The sequence below is a fragment of the Melospiza melodia genome, chromosome 3, assembly GCF_035770615.1.
Source record: "Melospiza melodia melodia isolate bMelMel2 chromosome 3, bMelMel2.pri, whole genome shotgun sequence".
Taxonomy (NCBI): Eukaryota; Metazoa; Chordata; class Aves; order Passeriformes; family Passerellidae; genus Melospiza; species Melospiza melodia.
The window spans coordinates 42,291,176-42,312,425 of NC_086196.1; the positions used below are offsets into that span (position 1 = coordinate 42,291,176).

The 21,250-nt window shown below is 39.3% G+C and overlaps 1 protein-coding gene across 1 annotated transcript; it reads right to left on the bottom strand.

Moving 5' to 3' along the window:
• Positions 1–18,438: 18,438 nt before the first annotated feature.
• SF3B5 (splicing factor 3b subunit 5) lies at positions 18,439–18,931 on the bottom strand. The gene has a single exon (XM_063151510.1). The coding sequence runs from the start codon at positions 18,852–18,854 to the stop codon at positions 18,594–18,596; it is 261 nt and encodes an 86-aa protein (XP_063007580.1). The 5' UTR covers positions 18,855–18,931; the 3' UTR covers positions 18,439–18,593.
• Positions 18,932–21,250: the final 2,319 nt, after the last annotated feature.

A 21,250-nucleotide genomic window follows, 5' to 3' on the forward strand; every position in this document is an offset into this window, starting at 1 on the left:
ACCTGAGTGTAAATACACCCTTGTATCTTTCCTGTAATCTTTAATCTTGGTAGTTATTTTAATAGAGAAAAATTTCAACTTCTCTGTAAATGAAGTATAGTTTGTTCCCTAAAAAGCAGCCTATTGCTGGATTGTTCTAGAGAGGTTTAATACTTCTGTTATCAACCAATAAACACATGGTTATACTGGCTTTTCTATGTAAATTGAGCATGACAGGTAATTTTTTAGAATTTGCATACACAAGCTCATTTCACTACATAATTTTTTCTAAGTCGTACACACTTGAGCTATTTAAGCTACTTGAGCTGTTGTATAATTGCATAATATTTCTATTGGCTCTAACAAGTACATATGATCTTGAATGAGAAAATGATGGAGGTAAGGCACACTTTTATCAGCAATACCTTAATCACAGCTAGTCTTTTTCCAAATATGACCTCAGCAAGAAACAGAATTTTAGGTTTTGTAACAAGAGTTTGTAATTCTGTACTTGTCAAGTATATGGACCCAAACCAAACTTGCCCCCAAGTTCATTCTACTCTTCTCTGTGTCACCTCTACTTTCTCTAAGCTATCATGTAGAAGCTTTCATCTTCTATACCAGTATGAAAAAGAAAGATGAAGAAAATCATTCTATCAGGCACAGGTTAAGAAAAAAACCCAGCTCGTTAGGCAGATGGACTCTTTCACTTATCCCTTTCCAGCTTTGAGACCGATCCAGGTCTCAAAGGAGCAAGCATGGCCTGTGTCCCAAGACACTGTAAACACCACAGAGATGACCAGGAAAAGCCTGGCCTGAGGCTAAGGATGCTCTTCCAAGCAGCTTGGGAAGACATTGGAACAGGCACCACAGTTGCAGCTGAAACACAGCAATTCATTAAAAGATTGTGATAGCCAGCAGTGCAGATAACAGCAGGTTAAACTCTTATCCCTCTCTGGTCTTGGACCAGCACAAGGTTTGTATGATTGAGCACAAAGCCGATGAAATGTCTGACTAAATGTATTACCAATAAAACCAATCTGACACAAGGGCTCAAGACATCCATGCTTCTGTCATTCAAGTTGCCCTATATCAAAGCTGAGTAAAACAGGGCAGAAAAACATAAGAAACCAGAAATTCTTTAAAGTCTTTTAACTGAAAAGAGATACATATGTAAAGATATAACTAAAGCAAAGCTTAAAAGAGCAAGATTTTTCCAGTGAACAATCTTCCCCCCTTATTTCTAATATAATTTTATATCTCTGAGTTACTAAAAAGAAAATAAACAGTGCATTTATTGAAAAGTCTGTTTTTATCTGAAAATACTATTTTTATCAGTTATCAGCAGAGAGAAACTTAAGACTGAAGCAAGCAAATCCTATCAGCTGCAAACTCCTTAAAAGACTATGAAGTTCCAGAAGCATGTTCACAGGAACAATAGTGCATACTAGGGGACAATTTAGTACTCCTCTGTCTAAGAAACATGGTTATATTTTGAGTTTAGTTTTTTTGACCTATTTTAAGAGCAAAGAGGATGGTGAAATTGGAGTGTCTAATCATTAGCCATTCTGAGTCAGCCGTTAATTCATTAAAACATACAAAATTCAATATACTTTTCCATTTTTATGCACCCAATCTTGAAAATTTTCCTTTTCAAGGTGTCTCTAAAAGATGAGGCCAATTCTCTTACTCCACAAAAAGGGCTTTGTAGAACTCCAGTGCAGTGGTTACAAGAAGGCAAAGTATGCCTTTGGAGTTCTTTTCCCAGCATTTTTAGACTGTCTATGAATTAGTAAAAATTGGAATACTATTCAGCCACCTTGAAAATATCTCAGCATTCAGACTTTTTTTTTGCATAAAAGAAATATTAGCATTTAATTTTACAATTAACTTAAGACTCTGTGATTCAGCTTTATGTAAAAATCCATGCTTTTTAAGAAGCTAACATGTAAAAGACTAATTCTGTAAAGCAAGCAAGAAAGTCTATTCATTTACTTGAACCAGCAGAATTTGACCCAAATTATTATTTGCCTCTAACATGGATCTTGTGTTGCTGAAGTGCATGAAAAGAATTTCCAAATCAGCAACCCACAACTATAATTTGCCAGTATGCGGCTTCATATCAGGGGTTGCAAAGAAATGTTTGTTTTTATTCTGTGAAATATGGATGTCTCCCACAAAACTCAGAACTGTGTATTAATATAAACTTGGAGTAAATAATCAAAAGGGGCATACTTGGTAATGCCAGGAAATGAAAAACAAAATCTGAATAAATTTTCTTAGATATATTACTCTTAAACTTCATCATATTTAATATCTGGAAGCTATTGAAGCAGCATTTAATCATCTAATTTGGTCCTACATTAGATTTTACCCAGGTACCTGTATATAAACCTGTTCATAAACATGTTTCCATTCTCAGATAACCAAGCTGTGTATCCCAAGCATAGACCAGGGTTTGGCTCTCAGTAGTGACAGATGCTAGCAAAGCCAAGATGGATGATATCAGCAGCAACCATAGGAGTAACTGCTGAAGGAAGCAAAAGTTCTTGTCTACCTAGAGACAAAACTCCTTCCCAGTTCTGCAAGTATTAGTATGAGCCTAGTAACCATCTCAGCACAAGTACCACAGCACAACTTTCCTTCTAAAAAAGAGATTTAGTCCTACCTTGTAACTCTTCTGCTGTTCTGCTTTTGTGATCCTCCTTTGAACCATCTCAAGGAACTTCAGGGCTGAGCAAGGACAAATATAGAAGCATAGGGGAAAGATTAAAGTGTTGTTTGGAAATTACCTAACCATCAGTTTAGCGGCAACTCCTATTAAAAAAGAAAAACAAATCATGGAATGAATAATCAAACCACTGCATGACTGAAGTAGCACTCATCACAGTTGTGTTGAAAATAAATTGGATCAGATCATAGTTTCTTTCTGTGAAATGAGTAACATGCTTTGAGAGAGTAACACTTTGTGCATAAGGAAGAGGCAGCTGATGCCATATATCCATCTTTTATAGAGTTTTTGACACTTTTTCACATAGTTTGCTCATGCAGATGTTACGTACTCTGAAGGAAATATGCACATTGAAGGTACAAAACTGGTAGAAAACCTATGTAGAAGCAGCTTTAGAAATATCATTATTTCACTACCAATATGACATCTGCAGCAGTCTGCCCTGGGGCTGATACTGTTTGATGCATTAGTTCTTGAAGTGGGTTGTAAAGTAAAGAGGAAGCTTTTTAAACTGGCAGTTACACCAGCCTGTGAGGAACTGCAAGCACTTGGGGCAGGAGGGCTATAATTCAAAGTGATCTTGACAAACAGGAAATAAATCTGAAAAAGGAGAGTGCAATTCAGTAAGGATATGTGCAAGATGTAGATGCAGAGCAACAAGCATACATACAAGCTGGGGAATGTTTAGCTGGCAGCTGTGCTGAAAAGGATCTGAAACTCCAAGCTTGGTCAACAGTATCAATGCCATTGGTAAAAAGCACACAGGACAATCATGGAGGATATTGATAAAGTTATTCTACCTTTTTCAACTCTAAGGGCTTACGTGCAGTACTGTGTTTAATTCAGGGACATTTTAGGAGAGATTTGGACAAATTCCAGAGCCTAACAAAAAGCAACAGGCACGGCTGAAATCTCTAACACATCATCTCTGAGGACAGACCAAAAGTACTGAGATTCTTCAGGCTGAAGAAGAAACCAAGGGGAAATATCATTTTACTGTTCAAATTCTGAAGAACACTCCTCCTGACTAATGCATAGATGAAGGCAATAATCTTCTCTATTTACAGGTAATAGGAGTAATATGTATATGCATGGCAGCAAAAAAGGCATTGTTAGCTGATGCAATTGTCCCACTCTACTCAGCACTTGGCAGGAGCCACACCTGCAGGACAATTCTGATCCCAATAAAGAAAGATGCAGACAGCCTAGGGAGGGTCCAAAGAAGGGACACAAAGATGATCAAAGATTGAAGGAGGTAGGTCTTTTCTCCCTGGAGAAAATAGGGCTCAGAGGGACCTCATCACAGTATTACAGTACTTAAAGGGTGTTTACAAGGAGACCAGAGGATCTCTCTTCACAAGGAGCCACTTGGAAAAGACAAAGGGCAACCAATACAGGTTGCACTGGGAGAGGTTTCATCTCTGCATAAAACAGAATTTGTGAAAGCAGTCAATCACTGGAACAGCCTCCTCAGGGACATGGTAGAGGGCCCACTACTGGAGTTTTTCAAGAAGTGACTGGACAGGGTGCTAAATAAGCCCATCTAGGCAGGCTTCCTTTCACATGAAAAGTTGCACCAGATTATCTTTTGAGGTCTTTTCCAACACATGCTGTTCTACAAACTTTTTCAGACCACAAGTGAAAATGCAGCAGCACACAGTGGAGGAAGAGGATGTGTAAACTCCAACTCCGGAAGATTTTTAAAAACAGTCTGTGATGATATGCACATGATTTGCCTTGCCTTAGAGAGGCCAAAGAGACTGCAGACCACTTTAGAGTCCTGTGTTCTATGATTCTGGGGCAAGCATATCAAATAGACTTTTCTCTCCACAGCTCATTTGATTAGTACTAATTGCTGCAACTACTAAAAGTGGTAAGTAGAATTAATACAATGAGGCAGGCTCTACCAGCTTATTTAAAAATAAATGTTTGGGTAGTGCAAACAAAAGATGAAAGCAATGAAACATCAAAATTACATAATAATTTCAAGTACAGTAAAAAGCATAGTGAGAACTACAAGCAATTTCATAACCATTCACTAGTAACTGGACTTATACATGTATATAAGAATGAAGATTTAAATGTACTCCAGCTTTATCTAATAATGCGGAGAAGTGAGCTGCAGTGGGGAAACAGAAAACCAAAACCATTTACAGAAGGTGATTCAATAAGCTGTATATGAAAGCCTGAGAGACTTGGGGTAATACAAAAATAATCTTTAGTTCTTTGAGGATCTGCAGGCCCAGGTAAGAGAAATTATCAAGAGACCAGAGACTGCCCATGTAAAAGTAAAATAATTGAATCAAGAGCTGAAGTGGAGAATGATAGAAAATTACTGTATTTTATAGGTAGAACCAGACTACATATGATCTTAGGAAAAGATTGCTAGTAATATGATCTTAGCCATGAAACAGTTTGCAAAATCATAAAAACACCTAGGAAGAAACCTTGCTCATCAAAATACCAAAGAGATAAGTGAAAGTATCTAGTAAGTATTTCAGGAGTAAATCATATAACCTTGATCCTGCTATTTTCCAATACATTGGTATTATGTAATAGGTTTTTCATTTGAGCACTTTATGTACCAGCATCTGAGATCTTTGTCCCTGATGTGGTCAGGTTGCTATGCCCTCACTTTAAAAAGCCTTTTTGCAGTGACAAGAAGCCAGCAGCAAAACATGTGGGTATTAAATTCTGAAATGAATCCGAAATGAAAAACTTAAGCAACAAGAAGGAGTAGCTGACTTTAGCTTACCTGACTAAATAGCAAGAAGATCTGGAAAGGCTATAAGAAGGTGTATCAGGATAGAAAAAATGTTACAAACACAGAAAAAATGAGGCAATAGTGTGTTAAGTACAAATTCTGTCTGTGTTCAGACAGTAGACAGAGAACCCTGACAGAAAAGCATCACACAGAAGGAAAAGAAGAAGGATCAAGGACAATTACTAGATTTCTACTTTCAGAAACAAAATACCTGAATTAATAAATGCACAATGAAAAGTGGCACAGAGAAAAGAAAAACTTTTTGTCAATAATGTTTTTTATAAATGAAGTCTTGCCTGCACTCAGAAGGTAAAAAAATCAAGACAAGCATGTACGTAGGAGTTAGAAAATGTACAATTGATAAAATGTACATAGAAACAATAGCTAAAACAGATACTCATTATGAACTGTGACAGGGTAAAGATATATTAGAACTCCCTGACAAGATGGGATTCTTAAAGATCTCTAGGGATGGCAGTAGAAGGTTGGAAGGTTAGTTAACACTGAAAACTGAATAGTAGAAAAGTATCTTCAGTCAATTCCTCATCTCCTGCTTAACAGAACAAGTAAAGCAGAATTTTAGATGTTTCTATGTTGAGTATCTGAATTGCAGGATTTTTTAAAATTACAAGCATCTTTAGAAGTAATTTGTTTTCTTGCTCTGCACAGTAGTTAAAGAGAAACATTTTATGAAAAACAGTGTTCTGTTCCTTTTGCTTTCAATCATCAAACTATTTACATGTTTAATTAGTAATTCACTAACTTTCATTTTGAGTTCATCTTACTCAGAAATTACTCTAAATGTCAACTTACACTGACTTCTAAAGCACCTTGATAAAACTCATATGTAACTTTGACAGAGCAGTACATTTAAGTAAGATAAATTAAAGCTGAAGTTTTTATTTTTGCTTGGCAGACACTAAAACTGACTATAGCACAGTACCAGCACATCACCCTAGCAGAGGCAGAATTAACACATAACTCAGTACCCATCACTGCAGAAATAAACTGCATGTTAGGTTGAATGCAAAATTTAAGTACAAAACTAGGATGAGATTTTTCAGGTTATTTGGTCCTGGTCAAAACTTATTCCATCTTTCTTGGAGACTGAATAAAATTTAAAAGTTACTGCAATCCATCTTTCCTTTGACTGCTATTTAGACATGCTCAAGCACAAAGTGCTCCCTACAAACACCAGCTCCATCTTATGCATTGGCCAAGTGCAACACATTAAAGTGGATCACCAGAGTCCATCTAGAAAGGACTTTGATTTCAGTACAAGTTCAAGATTGTGTTACCCCTTGGCTAATCACAGAAAGGATGAAAAATTTTAATGGTTTTGATATAAAAAAATAAATTGCACAAAACAATAATGTTTTCTATAAATATGGCTTGAAAATTTGTTGTGAAGGCAAATAAATTTACATTGGTTCATTTACCTCTCAGATATCTTCAGTGAAGATCTAGCAAGACTCCATAACAAATTGATTAGAAACAGGTAACAGCAAGAATTCACAACATCATATTTGCAATAGAACTATTAAAGTATTCCCCAAGTTTAAAAATGGCCACTCTTTTACTAACAATAGTGATTCTTACTCAAGTAAGAGTAAGAATCCAAAGCAGTGAAAGCATGGAAAGAACTGAATATTAATAAAATACTGAACAATAAAATATTGCAGAGAGCTAAACAATAATGTTTAAAAAGATAGGCTTGAAGACTGAAAAAGAAGAGTTGTGAGAACCTACCAAAGGACTACAAACTAAAGTCTCCAAACTGATTTCATAAAAAACCCCAATCCTCTAAAAAAAAAAGATACCAGATGAATCACATCAACAATTACATTCTGAAACAAAACAAGTACGTTTTAAAGAATAAATTACTTTTCTGAATAAAAGTCTGGTGGGAAGTAGTCTACAAATAAAATACTATTAACCATAGGATACAATAGGAATATTCAGGAGATTCATTACCCCTTATTATTATCCATACAAGGGGAACAATGGTATTTTGAAAAGTTTAAAAGCAACGCTGCTGCACTTAGTTACAGACAAATTCTATCGCCAATGTTTCGAGAACTCCTCAGAAAAATTAGACTTAACGTCATGTGTTGTTACACTGCCATCCTGTGGCAAAGTACCCAAAGGTTTCTGTGAACATCAGAGTTTTCTAAATTATAACCTCCTTTCAAAATGGCTTAACATTCTACTCCTGAAGACAGGGAAACATCAGTGGAGATTTAGCTATACTTCAGGAAATGCTGCTCAAGAAGCACTAACTTAAATGAAAACGCAATAAAATTTTTCTTCAGAGGGTTCATGACCTCATTGTCTGGAGAGAAAATTTGAACCTATGGCTCCTGAAACCTAGTTTTCTGGCAGTGAAATAAAATGAGTTTACCTTCTTTTCCTCATGTTGCAAAACAAACAAATATTCTAGTATGTTGAAAATACTGGTATACAATCTGAGATACAAGGGAGTGTTCATGTGACTCTCCTAATAACTTCATTTAAAATGAAAAGAGTCTTATATTTCCTGTTTATATCAGATCCTAGGACTCTGCCACTTCACAGTTCCAGCCTTGCTTCAAGTATCTGCATAAATAAGATGGCTAAGACTTGATTTCCTTAAAACATTTTAAAACCCTAAACTGGACATATGTTCAAATAGCGGGGAGGGGGGGAAATAGTAGGTTTCTTTAAATGTTTTGCTGAATTTTAATGTAAGAATTTTTTGCCTATAAGTATTTGGCCTATAAGTAAAAACTGTATTACACTGTGAAATAAGTTTTCTGCATTACAGAATTTGTTTTGTGAGAACAATACTCATACGGAGGTGATAAAACACAAGAAAAAGAAGACCCATGGTCATAATTGGCCTTGGACCTACTCCAGGAGACACTTTGACACGGTGACATGGCTGAACAAAGTCAATGAGGATAAAGGACATTCTTAAATGCATGCAAACTCTTTTCTGAGGAAGGACTGTTTACACGCCCCCCTGAAATGAGGACACTCACTTAAGAAGCAGGAAACGAGTCAAGGATTGAACTAACACAGAAATCTTCTCAGTTCAATGACATTTTTGGGGCACACCAGCTTTCTGGCATAGTTAGCCCTTATAACTTGTTTTCAAAGCACTAAAAATAATGCAATAATCTCAGGATGCAAAACATCTTGCACAACTGCTGTCTAATTATTAAAGAAATTGATGATTGACTTTAACTTTTTGACACTTCTTTTTCTTATCATTATCATATATTTAAAATTCTTCTTTCTGTACCCCCATAAATTACTCAAACTTCAACTCATGTGAAACAACCAGATTGTTTGGTCAGAATACCAAATAGCAGAAACTTGGTTATATTTTGCTATCATGAGAAAATAACCCACTAATCAGTTAAACAATTAACTTCCACCAAAACAGCGCTGTGTCTTGAAAGCTCTTAGGTTATCCCATCCCAAACTTTGTTCCTACTTTGCATACTCAAGCGACACCTAGAGGCTGTCCCTGCATGTGACAGATTTTACCTTTTGTTGAAAGTTAGGCTATGACAAAAACGTTGATCTATTGTTCATCATTCTAGAATTCCTGCAAGATTTTCAGAATACATCTGACACTTCTACATGTACACTACAATATGCCATCTTTGTTCATGTCCCTTTCTACTTCCCATACATACCAAATGCAAGATAAAGGGAAGCCTCTGCAACTGAAAAATGAGGTGAACACAGTGAGCATGAGCTTTTGAATCCATTGAAATATTCTCTGCATCCATAGTTACTGTTCTTTATTTTTCAAAAATCTTGCTTATCTTCTTCTAGCAGACTAGGAACTGCAAACTTGTCTCTGCTTTTGGACAGGATGTATTGTGTTTGGAGTATGCTTTCTTTTCTTTGGTCTGTTTCACAGCCATCAAAATATAGACAAAACTCATCCTATTATATTGTATCTGTACAGGTTCCCAGGCTGGATTCCTTAGCTGCTCCTGACTTCCATTGCCTTTGCAATGATGAGTAAAGTCCAAATATTGTAAAAAAAAATTTACTGCCAGGAAAGAGAAAAAAGATTTGTGACACTGGGACTGGAATACATATTGCCACATCTTTAGCTGTAATGGAAGTGTGATTATCAAGCTCAGGAACAGCTTAATCACCAGATCATATTATGCACTACAGGAAGTACATCAGAAGAACTGTAAGACATAGGCCCTCATAAGAAGTAACATGGGGCAAAAAAAGTCTTCTTCAGATCAGCATATCAGACCTTGACTTACAGTAGCTTTCTATATGGAACATTCTTAACTCCAGAATTGTGATATTTAACTGTCCCTTTATCTGAGCAATTTCCATATCACACCTAAAGTATCACACAATCAAAGGTTGGCATTTTCTATAAACTATCTCTTAGTAACAGCTATCAGGTATGGCTGTTACTAAGAAGGTGGCAGATGCATCACATTAAAATCCCCAAAAGTTCTCATCAGTAAAAGCAGGTAAAACAGAAAGCACAGATGGTAAAAGCACACAGAGAAAAAGCAAACTGAAATCTGAAATCTGAAATAAATCACCACAAAAGTGAACTCAACCCAAAATTTATCTATGCAGAGACAGGAGCAAGGGTAAGGATAAGACAGGGTGAGGGTTAAAGGGAATAAGGGAGAGCCTCCTGTTGAGTCACAGCTTCAAAGTGGACTCCCCCTTGCCAAACTTTGCCTCAGGCTCAACCAGATGTAAAAGATATCTACATGTGAATGCAACGAAATGCAAAGCAAGTTCCCGGTCCCAACCCAAGCTTCTGTGGGCTTGGCCTAGCCCAGTCCAGGCCCAGGGGATTTTGGAATGGGATGGGTGGGGACAGGACAGGTGTGCCCAGGATGGAGGCCCTGAGGCCTTGCTACTGACCTGAGCAGGGAAGGCATGAGCAGCCCAAGCCTCCCTCCTGGCCTTTCCCTGGTGCTGCTTCCTTTCCATTGCCAGGCAGTGCTCAAGACTAAAGGCAAGAACAAACCCACTGCCCTCCTGTCCCTCAGAATTGAAAGAAAGCTTAGCTGCTTCACTGTAGTGAAATAACACAACTCTAACAATCCCCAACATGACTGAGGACTGTCTTAATGCAAGTATGACATAAATTAATAATGTCTTCAGTCCCAGGGCTTTGCCATGCTTTTATTCTGAAGGAGAGGATGGAAATTAAATGCACAAATTTTCTGGCCAAACTAGGAACAAAATCTTTTTCTGAGGCAAAGGAGGAGATGTCCAGGATGGGAGCTTGTACCTTTAAAATATAGGAATAAAATTCCTACATTTTAAAGATACAAGTAAAACAAACAATTAATGAGGATCAGTTCCAGAAATCCCCTGAGATGATTTATATATACAACAACCAGCCTAGAGTTTACTCACTGCTGAGCTATGTTGGGCTGCAAAGCCATCTTGACAGCTGAAGTAAAAGTTGGATGTCATCTTTGCTATCCTAAGAGGCAAGCCCAGAAACCCTGAATGCTTTTCTTTCATGTATATGTTTAGTCCTGCTTTGAAAATACCTAAGTGTTAGAGTATTTCCAAAACTAAGCTTCAGATTGTGCCATTTTCAAACTTCAGAGTAAATTCTCTCCAGCTGACTGAGCAGACTCATATTTCATCCTCCTCGAGCATCTGAAACAGCTCTTCTATCTGGAACATATGCATTTCATCTAAGGGGCAAAAACCATCTCTTATCATTATGCAATTTTGAGTTGGAGTTAACACATTAGAAAGAAGAAAGCTGTTCACAAGATTGAAGAGGTTTCCCTTGGCAGAAGATCTTTTCATTTAACCTTTTTGATTTTATACAGTGCTTCTGTTCCCACAGATGGGGGAGACCCACAGATGGTCACGGTGCTACTGGAATACACCCTGCTCTCTTGGCTGCCATCCCCTGTGTTTTGGGACAGAGTCACAGAGCTCTGGTAAATTCTGTGCAGCCCTTTGCTCTCCAGTCTGTCAAGGCACTTCTACCCTTCCACAGGAGAGACTTATCCTGAGTTACTGCAACTGATTCCCTTAATGGCTCGTGCCAAAGGCATGGAATTTACAGCCAGGGAACTCAGGGTTTGAACTTTCAGCATGCTATTTACCTGCTTTGGGGAAACTGTCTCAGGGAGTTTTTTCTGCCTTGTTTTTTCCTTATAGTGCCTCAGTGATGGAAGGAAAGTTCCTTCATGAAAGAGGAAGAAGATCCCATACTTGACCCTAAAGAAAGGATGTGCAATGGCCACTAGCTACAGCGCAGCAGGTATGTCCTCATTGTTAGTTTACCACAAGTAACTTGTTCTTGAGCCCTTATCTTCAGTTTAAGTTATCTTTATTGCAGGAAAAAACCATCCCCACAGAGCGATAGCCAGGAACAGGCATTTTACTTTGCATTCACATCTTCCTTTATTTTCTTTCTGTAGACAATGCCTGAAGCTCCCTGCTCAGCTTTGCCAAGAAAAATGCTTTGTTCCTGGTTCATGGCATTAGTTTTTCTGGTAACATCCTTGGAGAAGTGTGGGGAGGTAGATAAGCTTTCAGAAAAAGGCTTACAGCTAACTGCTATAAGGGCAGCATGAAGGATGAAATCTCTTCCTCAAAGAATTATAAAGCACTGTGATCCCTCAGTGCTGCTGCCTCATTTCCTAGACAACATACATCATGTCCAACAGATAATACACTTCTTGTATATTGCTGACTTCAGCCCACCTTTCTGCTGGTGCTGGCAGTCTCACCAATGCATGTGTTAGGAATGTTGCTTCAATTCATTTTCAGTGTTTTAAGCTTGGCTTTTCACTGTCTCATCTGCACCATGCTTCATATTCTGAGAGCCAAGCAGCAGCTCAGAGTGATACTCCTGGAAGGATGAGGCCCATGTTCTGCAGCTCACAGCCACAAAACTTTGGTATGAAGTTCATGCAGCTGGACATCATTCCATCAGCTTTCCTGGGGACCCTCTTTTCCACTGGGCTTCACATACACATTTCTTCTGACTGGATTGCAGGCCCTGTTGGGGCTCCTCCCTTGCTTGCAAAGCACCTGGCAGGGTAGCAACCCTCATCAGCAGAGAAGAGAAGTCACCCATAGGCCTGAGTGGTTCAACACTGTGATTCAATGAGAATCTGCAGATGAGATGGTGAAAGCTGGATATGATCCAGGCCAGGCTGACAGACGGAACGTTCAAGTGCCCTGCTCAGCAGGTCAGTACATCCCAGCCTGCAGGGGAGCAATGCCTCATAGGGCCAGCCTGTGGGCCTGCACTTCCACCCTGACAGTCATCCTTTATCCTGCTGCTGAGATCCTACAGGACTACTTGCTTCCTGTGACTTGTTTGATGAGCAGTGATGAGCAGTCTGTCCCAGTGATATCTTGCACAGTGATATCAGTCCCATGAGTAGAAAGTTGCCCCAAAAAGGCACTGTGGAGCAGTTGCAGGTGAAGCAGTGACCTCAGCTGTCCCAGTTATTGCCATCTCTTAAACCATCACAAAAAGTGGGCTGATAATGCCAAAAGCACTCTTGGCTTTTAAAATATGAAGCACTGGATGTGAATCTGCATTTCTGAGTCTTATAATGCAAAGACCATTTCCACAAAAGAGGTAAGGAGGGGCAGGTGCCACATATTCTTTCATCCTCAGTATTTTTTAACTAGTTGTATTAGTTTCACGCTATGGTTGTTCTATGAAATGGAAATCAGAGTAGTAACAGCTAAAGGCCTCAATGTTTTAGATGCAATGTTGCCTTGACAGCAATCTAGCATAAGGACATTTGAAAAAAAGCTGTATCCTTCAGCACAATGACATGAAAGCCTGTGTGTTTTGCAGTTGAAAAGTAACATTGTCACATGCCCTGCACTGGAAAGGCATGAGAGATACTGAGAGCACTTCCACAACCTTAGCAACAGCTTTGATCCTTTCCAGAGCCAAACAGAGTACTCTTTATTTCACTCAGCTTGAAAGGTACCAACTAGGACACTTTGATAGATGAGATTCTTCCCACTCACATTAGAATCATAGAGTCAGAAAGTGGTTTGGGTTAGAAGTGACCTTTAAAGGTCATCTAGTCAAACCCTCCTGCAATGAGCAGGGACATCTTCACTCACACCAGGCTGCTCAGAGCCCCATCCACCCTGCCCTTGAACCCTTCCAGGGACGGAGCATCTACAACCTCTCTGAGAAACCTGTTCCAATGTTTTGCCATTCTCTTAGAAAAAAAATTCTTCCTTAAACCTGGTCTGAATCTACCTTCTCTCAGTTTTAAACCATCGCTCTATCACAACAGACCCTGATTTTAGTCCATCCCTATCTTTCTTATAAGCCCTCTTTAACTTCTCTTCTCCCACAGAGATGGACTGGCACGGGATGAAAGACGCTGCTTTATTTTCTTCCTTGACTTTTCATTCCAATGTTATTAGGACAATAACTGTTCAAGTCACCAGTTTCCTAATGTTTCTTGTTCCTCTAGGAAATCTTATCAGAACAGTAAGGTTAAGATGAATACCTAAACACTGGGGCCATGCTATCACTGGAAAAGGTAGTATGTGAAGAAATATGCTTCAAATTTAACTAATTTTATCTTTGTCCTGAACATGACATTAGAAGCTCATTGCTTGTTTCTAGAAAAATATATTTTAAAAAAACCATTCAACCTCCTCTAAATATCCCTGGCTTCTCCATTAATTCTATAGCTCAGACTAATAAAAATAATATTTCAGTCTATGATGCATACTAAAAACCGGAGGATTGAGTGTAGTTGATGATACATGATGGGGAAATTGCCAGGCTAGTAACTATTAGGATTTCCCTTTTAAAAAACCTAGAAAGCAGATTCAATTTTTTTTAATGCTGTATGAAAAGAACATTGCTTACATGCTACTCAAGCATGAGGAAACACAAAACTTGTTTGTTTATGCCAGCTGATGTCTGCTCAGTTGTGCACTGTGATCATGTTTAATTCTGATTCTCCGGGCTTTACATGTGTGCTCAGCTGCGCATGCAGCAAATCATGCAGCAGCCTGCAGCTTATTAGCCCACAGTTTCTGCACAGATTGTAATGACTTCTGGCTCAATACAGGTTTCTGGGCAAAGGCAACTTAAGACATTTTCACATCCAGTTGTTTATTCCCCATGTTCACAGCAGCTCACTACTCAATTATGCCAGTGCCACACGTGGTCAAGCTATAAACCTGATGGGAGAAGAGAAACATTAAATGCAACCATGGGACTTAGTAGGATGTTTACAAACCTTAACTTTGCAAGATTAATCTTAAATCCATTTCAGCAATGACATTTACACTGCAGCCCCACAAACACCAATATCAGCATTGCCTGTGAGGCATCAGACTCTGAGAGCTTCTAAGCCAGCTGTGCAGCAAAAAACAACCATTGGACAACCATGCCTCTCTTGAGAATCTGAGTAAATGCTGTTGTAATTTACATGCTTTAGAATTCTAATTTCACATGTATTATCTCAAAATGGATATTTTTTTGCAACTTACAAGAAGTTTGAACTCATTCATCCACGATCAGAGTACCAATTATTTAGTCTTTTTCACCAAAATCACTTAGTCTAAGTAGATGTATCTGAGGTGAATTATTCCAGCCATTTGATGGGAATTTCAAACTAAATTCTACTTGCGAACTAGGTGTGTCAGGGACCATTCTGGTACATTTTACAAGGGGAAGTCCAACATATTTTGTAATTTTTCCAATAAAAGTGATTACCAAGTTGGTATGAAAATGAGAATGAAAAATGGTGAAATTCTGAACCCAGGAAAAAATGTTATTCTAGTTCTATATTTAGAGCAGTCAGAAGCATTCAGGTATGTCAGCATCCTTACACATTTCTTCATGATAGCATAGAATGATGGCTCAGTTTCAAAAGGCAACAAAGAATACACTGAACTGTATTACATTCCCAGTTTTTTTTTTTCCCAAATCATATATAATTGAAATCAATAGAGAGGTGAATATAGAAGAAAAGTGGCAAACAGACAAGGAATAAAGGAACATTAATAGTATTTTCAAACAAGATTGTCTAACTTGCAGCAACGTGCCACAGTTTAATCCATTTTAAAAGTAACTAAGTTCTTTGGGGCAATTAAGCTAACACCAGGGCAGTAGAAAGTGCACAGAGCATGCATTTGTGGATGTACTATAACAACAGTACTAAAATTAAATACTGCATGATTAAATTTTAACAACCAAAAAACCTCTTTTTGTGCCATGAAACCAAATAGGTCTTGTGAGGGGAGGGGAAGGATGATGTTTGTGTTCTTTTTTTTTCATTTTATTACAAAAAAATCTATGGAGTTAGTGGTACATTACAGAACCAATGGAGCTCCAATGAGGATTTAGAAACTGGTTGTGTTGGTTTTGCATGAATTGATTTGTGGTGAAGAGGGAAAAAGTCAGTATTGCTCAAAATAGCTCATCTTTTAAAAGGAATTATCCCATGTCCTGAAGTAAAATCCTGATGCTAAAACAGACTACAAATGTTATCACCTATGAAAGTTTAATATATATACAAATGATCTTAAAAAAGCAACTGAGTTTTATGCTGAACATTACTAAAATGAAAAAACTGGCCCACGTTTTACAGTTTGCAGAAAGCAGCTCACTAGTGCAATTGCTGCTCTGTGCCAATGTTAACTACAGTACTGCTACCATTCTGATAAATCATAAAATAAACAAAAAGATCAAGGTATTCTGAGCAATAGTGATGGGATTGTGCTAGGATTCCCATGCTGTTCTATTCACCCATTGTGAAAAAAGGTGTAACACACACTTGGAACCTTAGAATTACCTCACTGAAAAAAGCTAATGACTTTTTTCTATTGGAAAGCTTTATCAGCTTTTTAAAGTATCCACCTGTTTTTTTTCATTAAAAGCCATATTGCTTGGATGTAAAAAGAACATAATGTAAGCATCAAGCCAATTTATAAACAGTATCTGTCATCTTTCAATCAGGATAAAAATTAGATGCATCCCAATAGGGCAGGTAATTAACTCTGCTCTTTGTAGGTTTTACCCTTTTCAGTAATAAAATTTAAAAGATCACTGCCTTTGTTGGTTTTTAAAACGCTCTGGGATTTAAGAAAAATACCATAGTCCAGAAACAAACTCTTCAGTGTCTCCTAATTCACTTCAAGTTAATCTACAATTCTTAGGAATTATAGCTTTCCTTTCATTTTCTCAATTTCTTAAGGAAGTGTTTATAATGTTTCACAATCATTACTTAGTACAGACACTCTAAAAACATCTTTCAAGCATGCTAAAACAGAGGCATGTGCCTAACTGGGATCCAAGCAAGTATAACAACAAGAACCAGCAAGTTCGTTCACCACATAAATCTTGACTTGTCCCTGAGGGCTGTTTGGCCCTCACACTGAAGAGTTGGCCTGGAAGAGCATTAATCTTTACTTATGTGTCACATATTTGTTGCATTTTAAAATGTACTGAGAATATCCACAGTAGAGCTAATTGTTAATTTATCATAAGGGAAATCTCCTGTGAAATAGCTTCTAGTTGTAATTTATGCAGGAGTGATTAAACTGCATGGATTCTGTTCATCCTCATTGTAGGAGATTCAAGACTTCACAAAACATTGCATGTTCAGCTTGCAAACCATTACAAAAGCACCTGTAATCCTCAGCCCCCTTTTCCAGCTGCCAAGGCCCAGCACTAAGGCTCAAGGTCGTTTGTCACCCCCTGTTGCACACACCAACTCGCTGCTGGCTGCCAGCTGAGGAGATGCTTTATGGAAGGCAAGGTTCTAAGATTTGGTAAGAGAGCAGACTTTCAACAGGAGCTGTCAAACTGAACGGGAAACTCGCTTTATTTAGCTGCAAATTTTGCCCAATCATTGCAAGACTGCCTTGCACACCTATGCCTAAGTGCTTGAACTCAACTTACAGAAAACTTTCAGCCACTATGTGAGGAACAGATGCTCTTCAAACTACCTGCACCAGCTTGCAGGCAAATTAGGAACCAGTTTTCTAAATATTCCCCTTATTTACTGTAAACTGAAGTAGTTCCCCACAAAACTTGCAGGTAAAATGTCTTTCTGACCACTTCACCCATGCCCTCATTTACTATGCGCAACAAAGTTTGAAAAATGTCATCTCTGAATTCTCCAGAAGATGGAGACTTTGTGAGATTGCCAATTTCACAAAATAACTGATAAGCTTGGAGAGTGTTTTAATAGGACCACAAAATACTGGACTTTCCCCTACAATGGTAATACAAACAAACATGACAGAAATAAGAACATTTTATTTCTTCAAGAAAAATATCTCACAGTTTCGTGCTGAGGTCTTTCCCAAAACTCAAAATTTATTTTTACTGTAAGTGAATAGAAAGCCTATTTTAAGTGATAATTCAGAATCAACAACTGTTCAGTATGCAATCTGATCTGTGTCACCCCGAAGCATTTTACTTCTAAGTAGTAGTGAATAACCCTTATATTCTTATTCCATATTAAAAAAGCCTAACCCAATATTAGTATCTTTGTTTGATGTAAGGTAGAAAAACCTTGAATGCTACGTTAGTAGTAAGCATAAGGGGGGAAAAAAAGTAGCCAATTTGTATCAGAAAGAATCGATGTTTGAAAAACTCAAAAGTACAGGAAAGACGAATACGAGGCAAGAAAACAGTGTTTAGAGAAAAGCCATTTTGGAATTTTTAAGTACTAGAGGAACTGACTTATGCTACACCACAAACCACCCCACATACTATTGCTACCAAGAAATCAAACCCTTTGAGTACAACAAAGTTCCCCTCTCCCCCCCCAAAACTGAGTTTTGTAAGGAAGCATCAATCCGTCCGGTCGGGACAATGCTGCCTAGGAGCATCCGAGACTTTCACCTCGGAAGGTTGCACTGAAACCCTCAACAACGAGTGCCAGCACTCTGGGAACAAAAAGCTCTCACTAGGAAACTACCAAACCAAACATTAGGAATGCCCAGGAAGCTTTATTAGATTCCACGAGAAAAAAAGGAGAACGACTGCACAGTCAAAGTCCGGAAGCAGGCATTTTGCGAGGCTTCTCCCGGCCAGTCCTTGGCGGGAACCACACGGGAGAGAGGGCCGGCACAGCAGGACGGAGCTCAGGACTCGTCGGGCTTGTCTGCGGGCGGCCCGCAGGGCTGCAGCATCTTCTCCATCAGGTTGAAGCGGACGCGCGCCTTGCTCTCGTTCTCGGCGATGGCGAAGTAGTTGAGCAGGTCGAAGTGGCCCATGTAGGAGCAGTACGAGTCGCGGTGCTGGTTCACCAGCCACTCCCACTTGGTGGTGTCGGCGTGCCCCGTGCCGATGTACTTGGACTGCAGGTGCTCTAGCTGGCTGTGGATGGTGTAGCGGTCCGTCATGGCGAGGCGGGCGGGCGGCAGAGACCGGCCTGGGCGGCGGGGACGGGCCTGGGCGGCGGGGATGGCCTGGGCGGAGGTTCGGCTCTCGGCGCCGGGAGCTTTTCCGGCGGGCGCAGCAGCGCTTCCCGCCGCTTTTCCTGCCGCGGCGCCCGACGGGAGCGCGCCGGGAAGGGCCTGCCGGGAGTTGTAGTCTTCTCTCCGCCCCGCCAAAGCTGGGCAAGCCCTGGCATTAGTAAATATTGATACCGTAATAAAATAGTTTACTTTCGGTCCGATCACGTCAGTCGGCTAGCACATAGTAAGGCAGGTGGTAGTTACAAGGCCGGGCCGGCATGTGTAACCCAGGGTTATTTTAAAGCCGCTGAGGAGCGGCTCCAGCTCCGATTTCGTACTCGGAGCACGGGCGCGGGGCTGCGCCTCAGGCTGAGGCAGATGCTCAGCTGAGCCTCGGTGTAAAGCCTCGAGCCTCCCGTCGATTTGTAAAGCAAAGATACGGCTTTGATAGTTATCAATCCCCCTGGAATCCAAGGGACTGCACTGTCAAATCTGGCTAAGAAATGCCCACGTAGGTGGGTCGTGGGGAACAACATCAAAAAGTCTCTCCTGCCAGGGCGTGTCGGAAAACAGGAAGGCAAAGCCCCGGGCTCAGGCTTCGGGGCACAGCTTATCCCAGCTCCTGACACTGGCTCTGTATAAACCGCAACTCGCTGCTGCTTCCCAAATAAGCGGCATGGGAAGCCTGGCTCCGGAAAAAAACCACGAAAAAACCCACAAAACCTGCCAGGAGGTGCCAAGAACAGCACAGCACACCCCTTTCATTAGCCCTTTGCTCGGTGAGAGGGCAATGCGCCACTTTCTGCGGTCACTCTTGCACAAGTCCATGTAGAGAAGGGCTGAAGAGGGCACAGCATTTGCAGGTCCTCCCAAATAAGAAGTTTGGTGAGGTTACTTCTGCTACATACAGCTAAGGAAAGTCCTGTATGTCCCATTCCTGTTCCTTTGTAAGTTGAAGAGCTCTGAGTTTATCTTCTCCAAATGGGCTGAGCAGGGTCAGGGGATTTAAGTCAAAATTAAATACTAATGTTGAAAAATATTTTTTACAGTGCAGCTAGTATTTTATGTGAATATTAAACTCACAAGCAGCTATAAAACCTGCAGAAAATATAACTTGTGTTGCCTATCTTCTTTTGGTCAAAGTCAAGCTTGAAATAAATTTTATCATCCACCAAAATAGTTTTTTCCAGCTCTGTTCAAGAGCTTACATAATGTTAAGTTTAAAATGCATGAAATGATTCATGTTTTCATATGCTAGTAGTGTTTTTAATTATTTGTTTTAAAATAGGAAAGACACATTGCCAGAAATTTGTCAATAGGACACTGAGCTATTTCTTCCTGTCCTTGTAAATGCCCTGTAGTCAAAAAGAAATCCACAAAAATGTGTGAAAACCCAGCTGATCCTATGCCCCTTGTTTAAAAGTGAGCATCTTATAAAACCAAGGCCATATAAAGCAATGTAAAAACAATGTTATGTTCTGAAGTGCTCCTTACCCTTCAGTGCAAAGAGCTAAATGAGGACTATAATTTTTTATTTTTGTTATTTTTATGAGGGTCTGTTGAGTCATTCCTACCAAGGCTTACTTAGCTGGAAGCAGATTACAGAGCTGGATACAGCAGCTGCATTCTGTGGTTGCTTTCAGAGAGACCAGGAGAGGAAAAATAAACAAACATGATACTTTAGGAGTTTCTATGTATGCTGGCATACAGAAAGAGCAAAAAAAGACATATTCTCAATCAGAGAGAGCTTTCATTTCTTTTTTAAATGTCATCTTTCTAAAGAGTGGGATAGCAAGAAGAATGCTAGCTTTTAATAGATGTTCCACGCCAACACAGTGACACACAGGGCTGCCCTCACAGCTGTTTTGAAGTTAGTTATCCTCTTGGAAACTCTAAACCAGGAGATGAATTGATTAAAATAGTCTTTGGAGCAGAAAAGATTCCCAGAAGTTTATCCATCTCTTGCAGATGTTGCAGTTTCTAGGAGTAAAAACTGCATTAAATCAAACAGGTGTAATAGTTCTCATTTCAAAACAACAACAACAGCAATAACAACAACAAAGCAACAGCAACAAACAAAACTAAAAACAGCAACAAAACCAAAACAAACCACAACAAACCCCCAGCCAAACAATACAATGAAACAACAATAAAAACCCAACTAGCCAAAACCAACCAACCAACCAAAAAACCCCAAACCTCACTGGGAAGTGTGAAATTTTCAGCAAGTTTGTTACTGGGCCAGATTAAAATGCTGCATTCAGGCATCCAGAGCTCTGGGAAAACACACCAAAACTTATTGGCTTTGGTCAAAAACCTCTGAGACTGCCAGACAAGCTTAC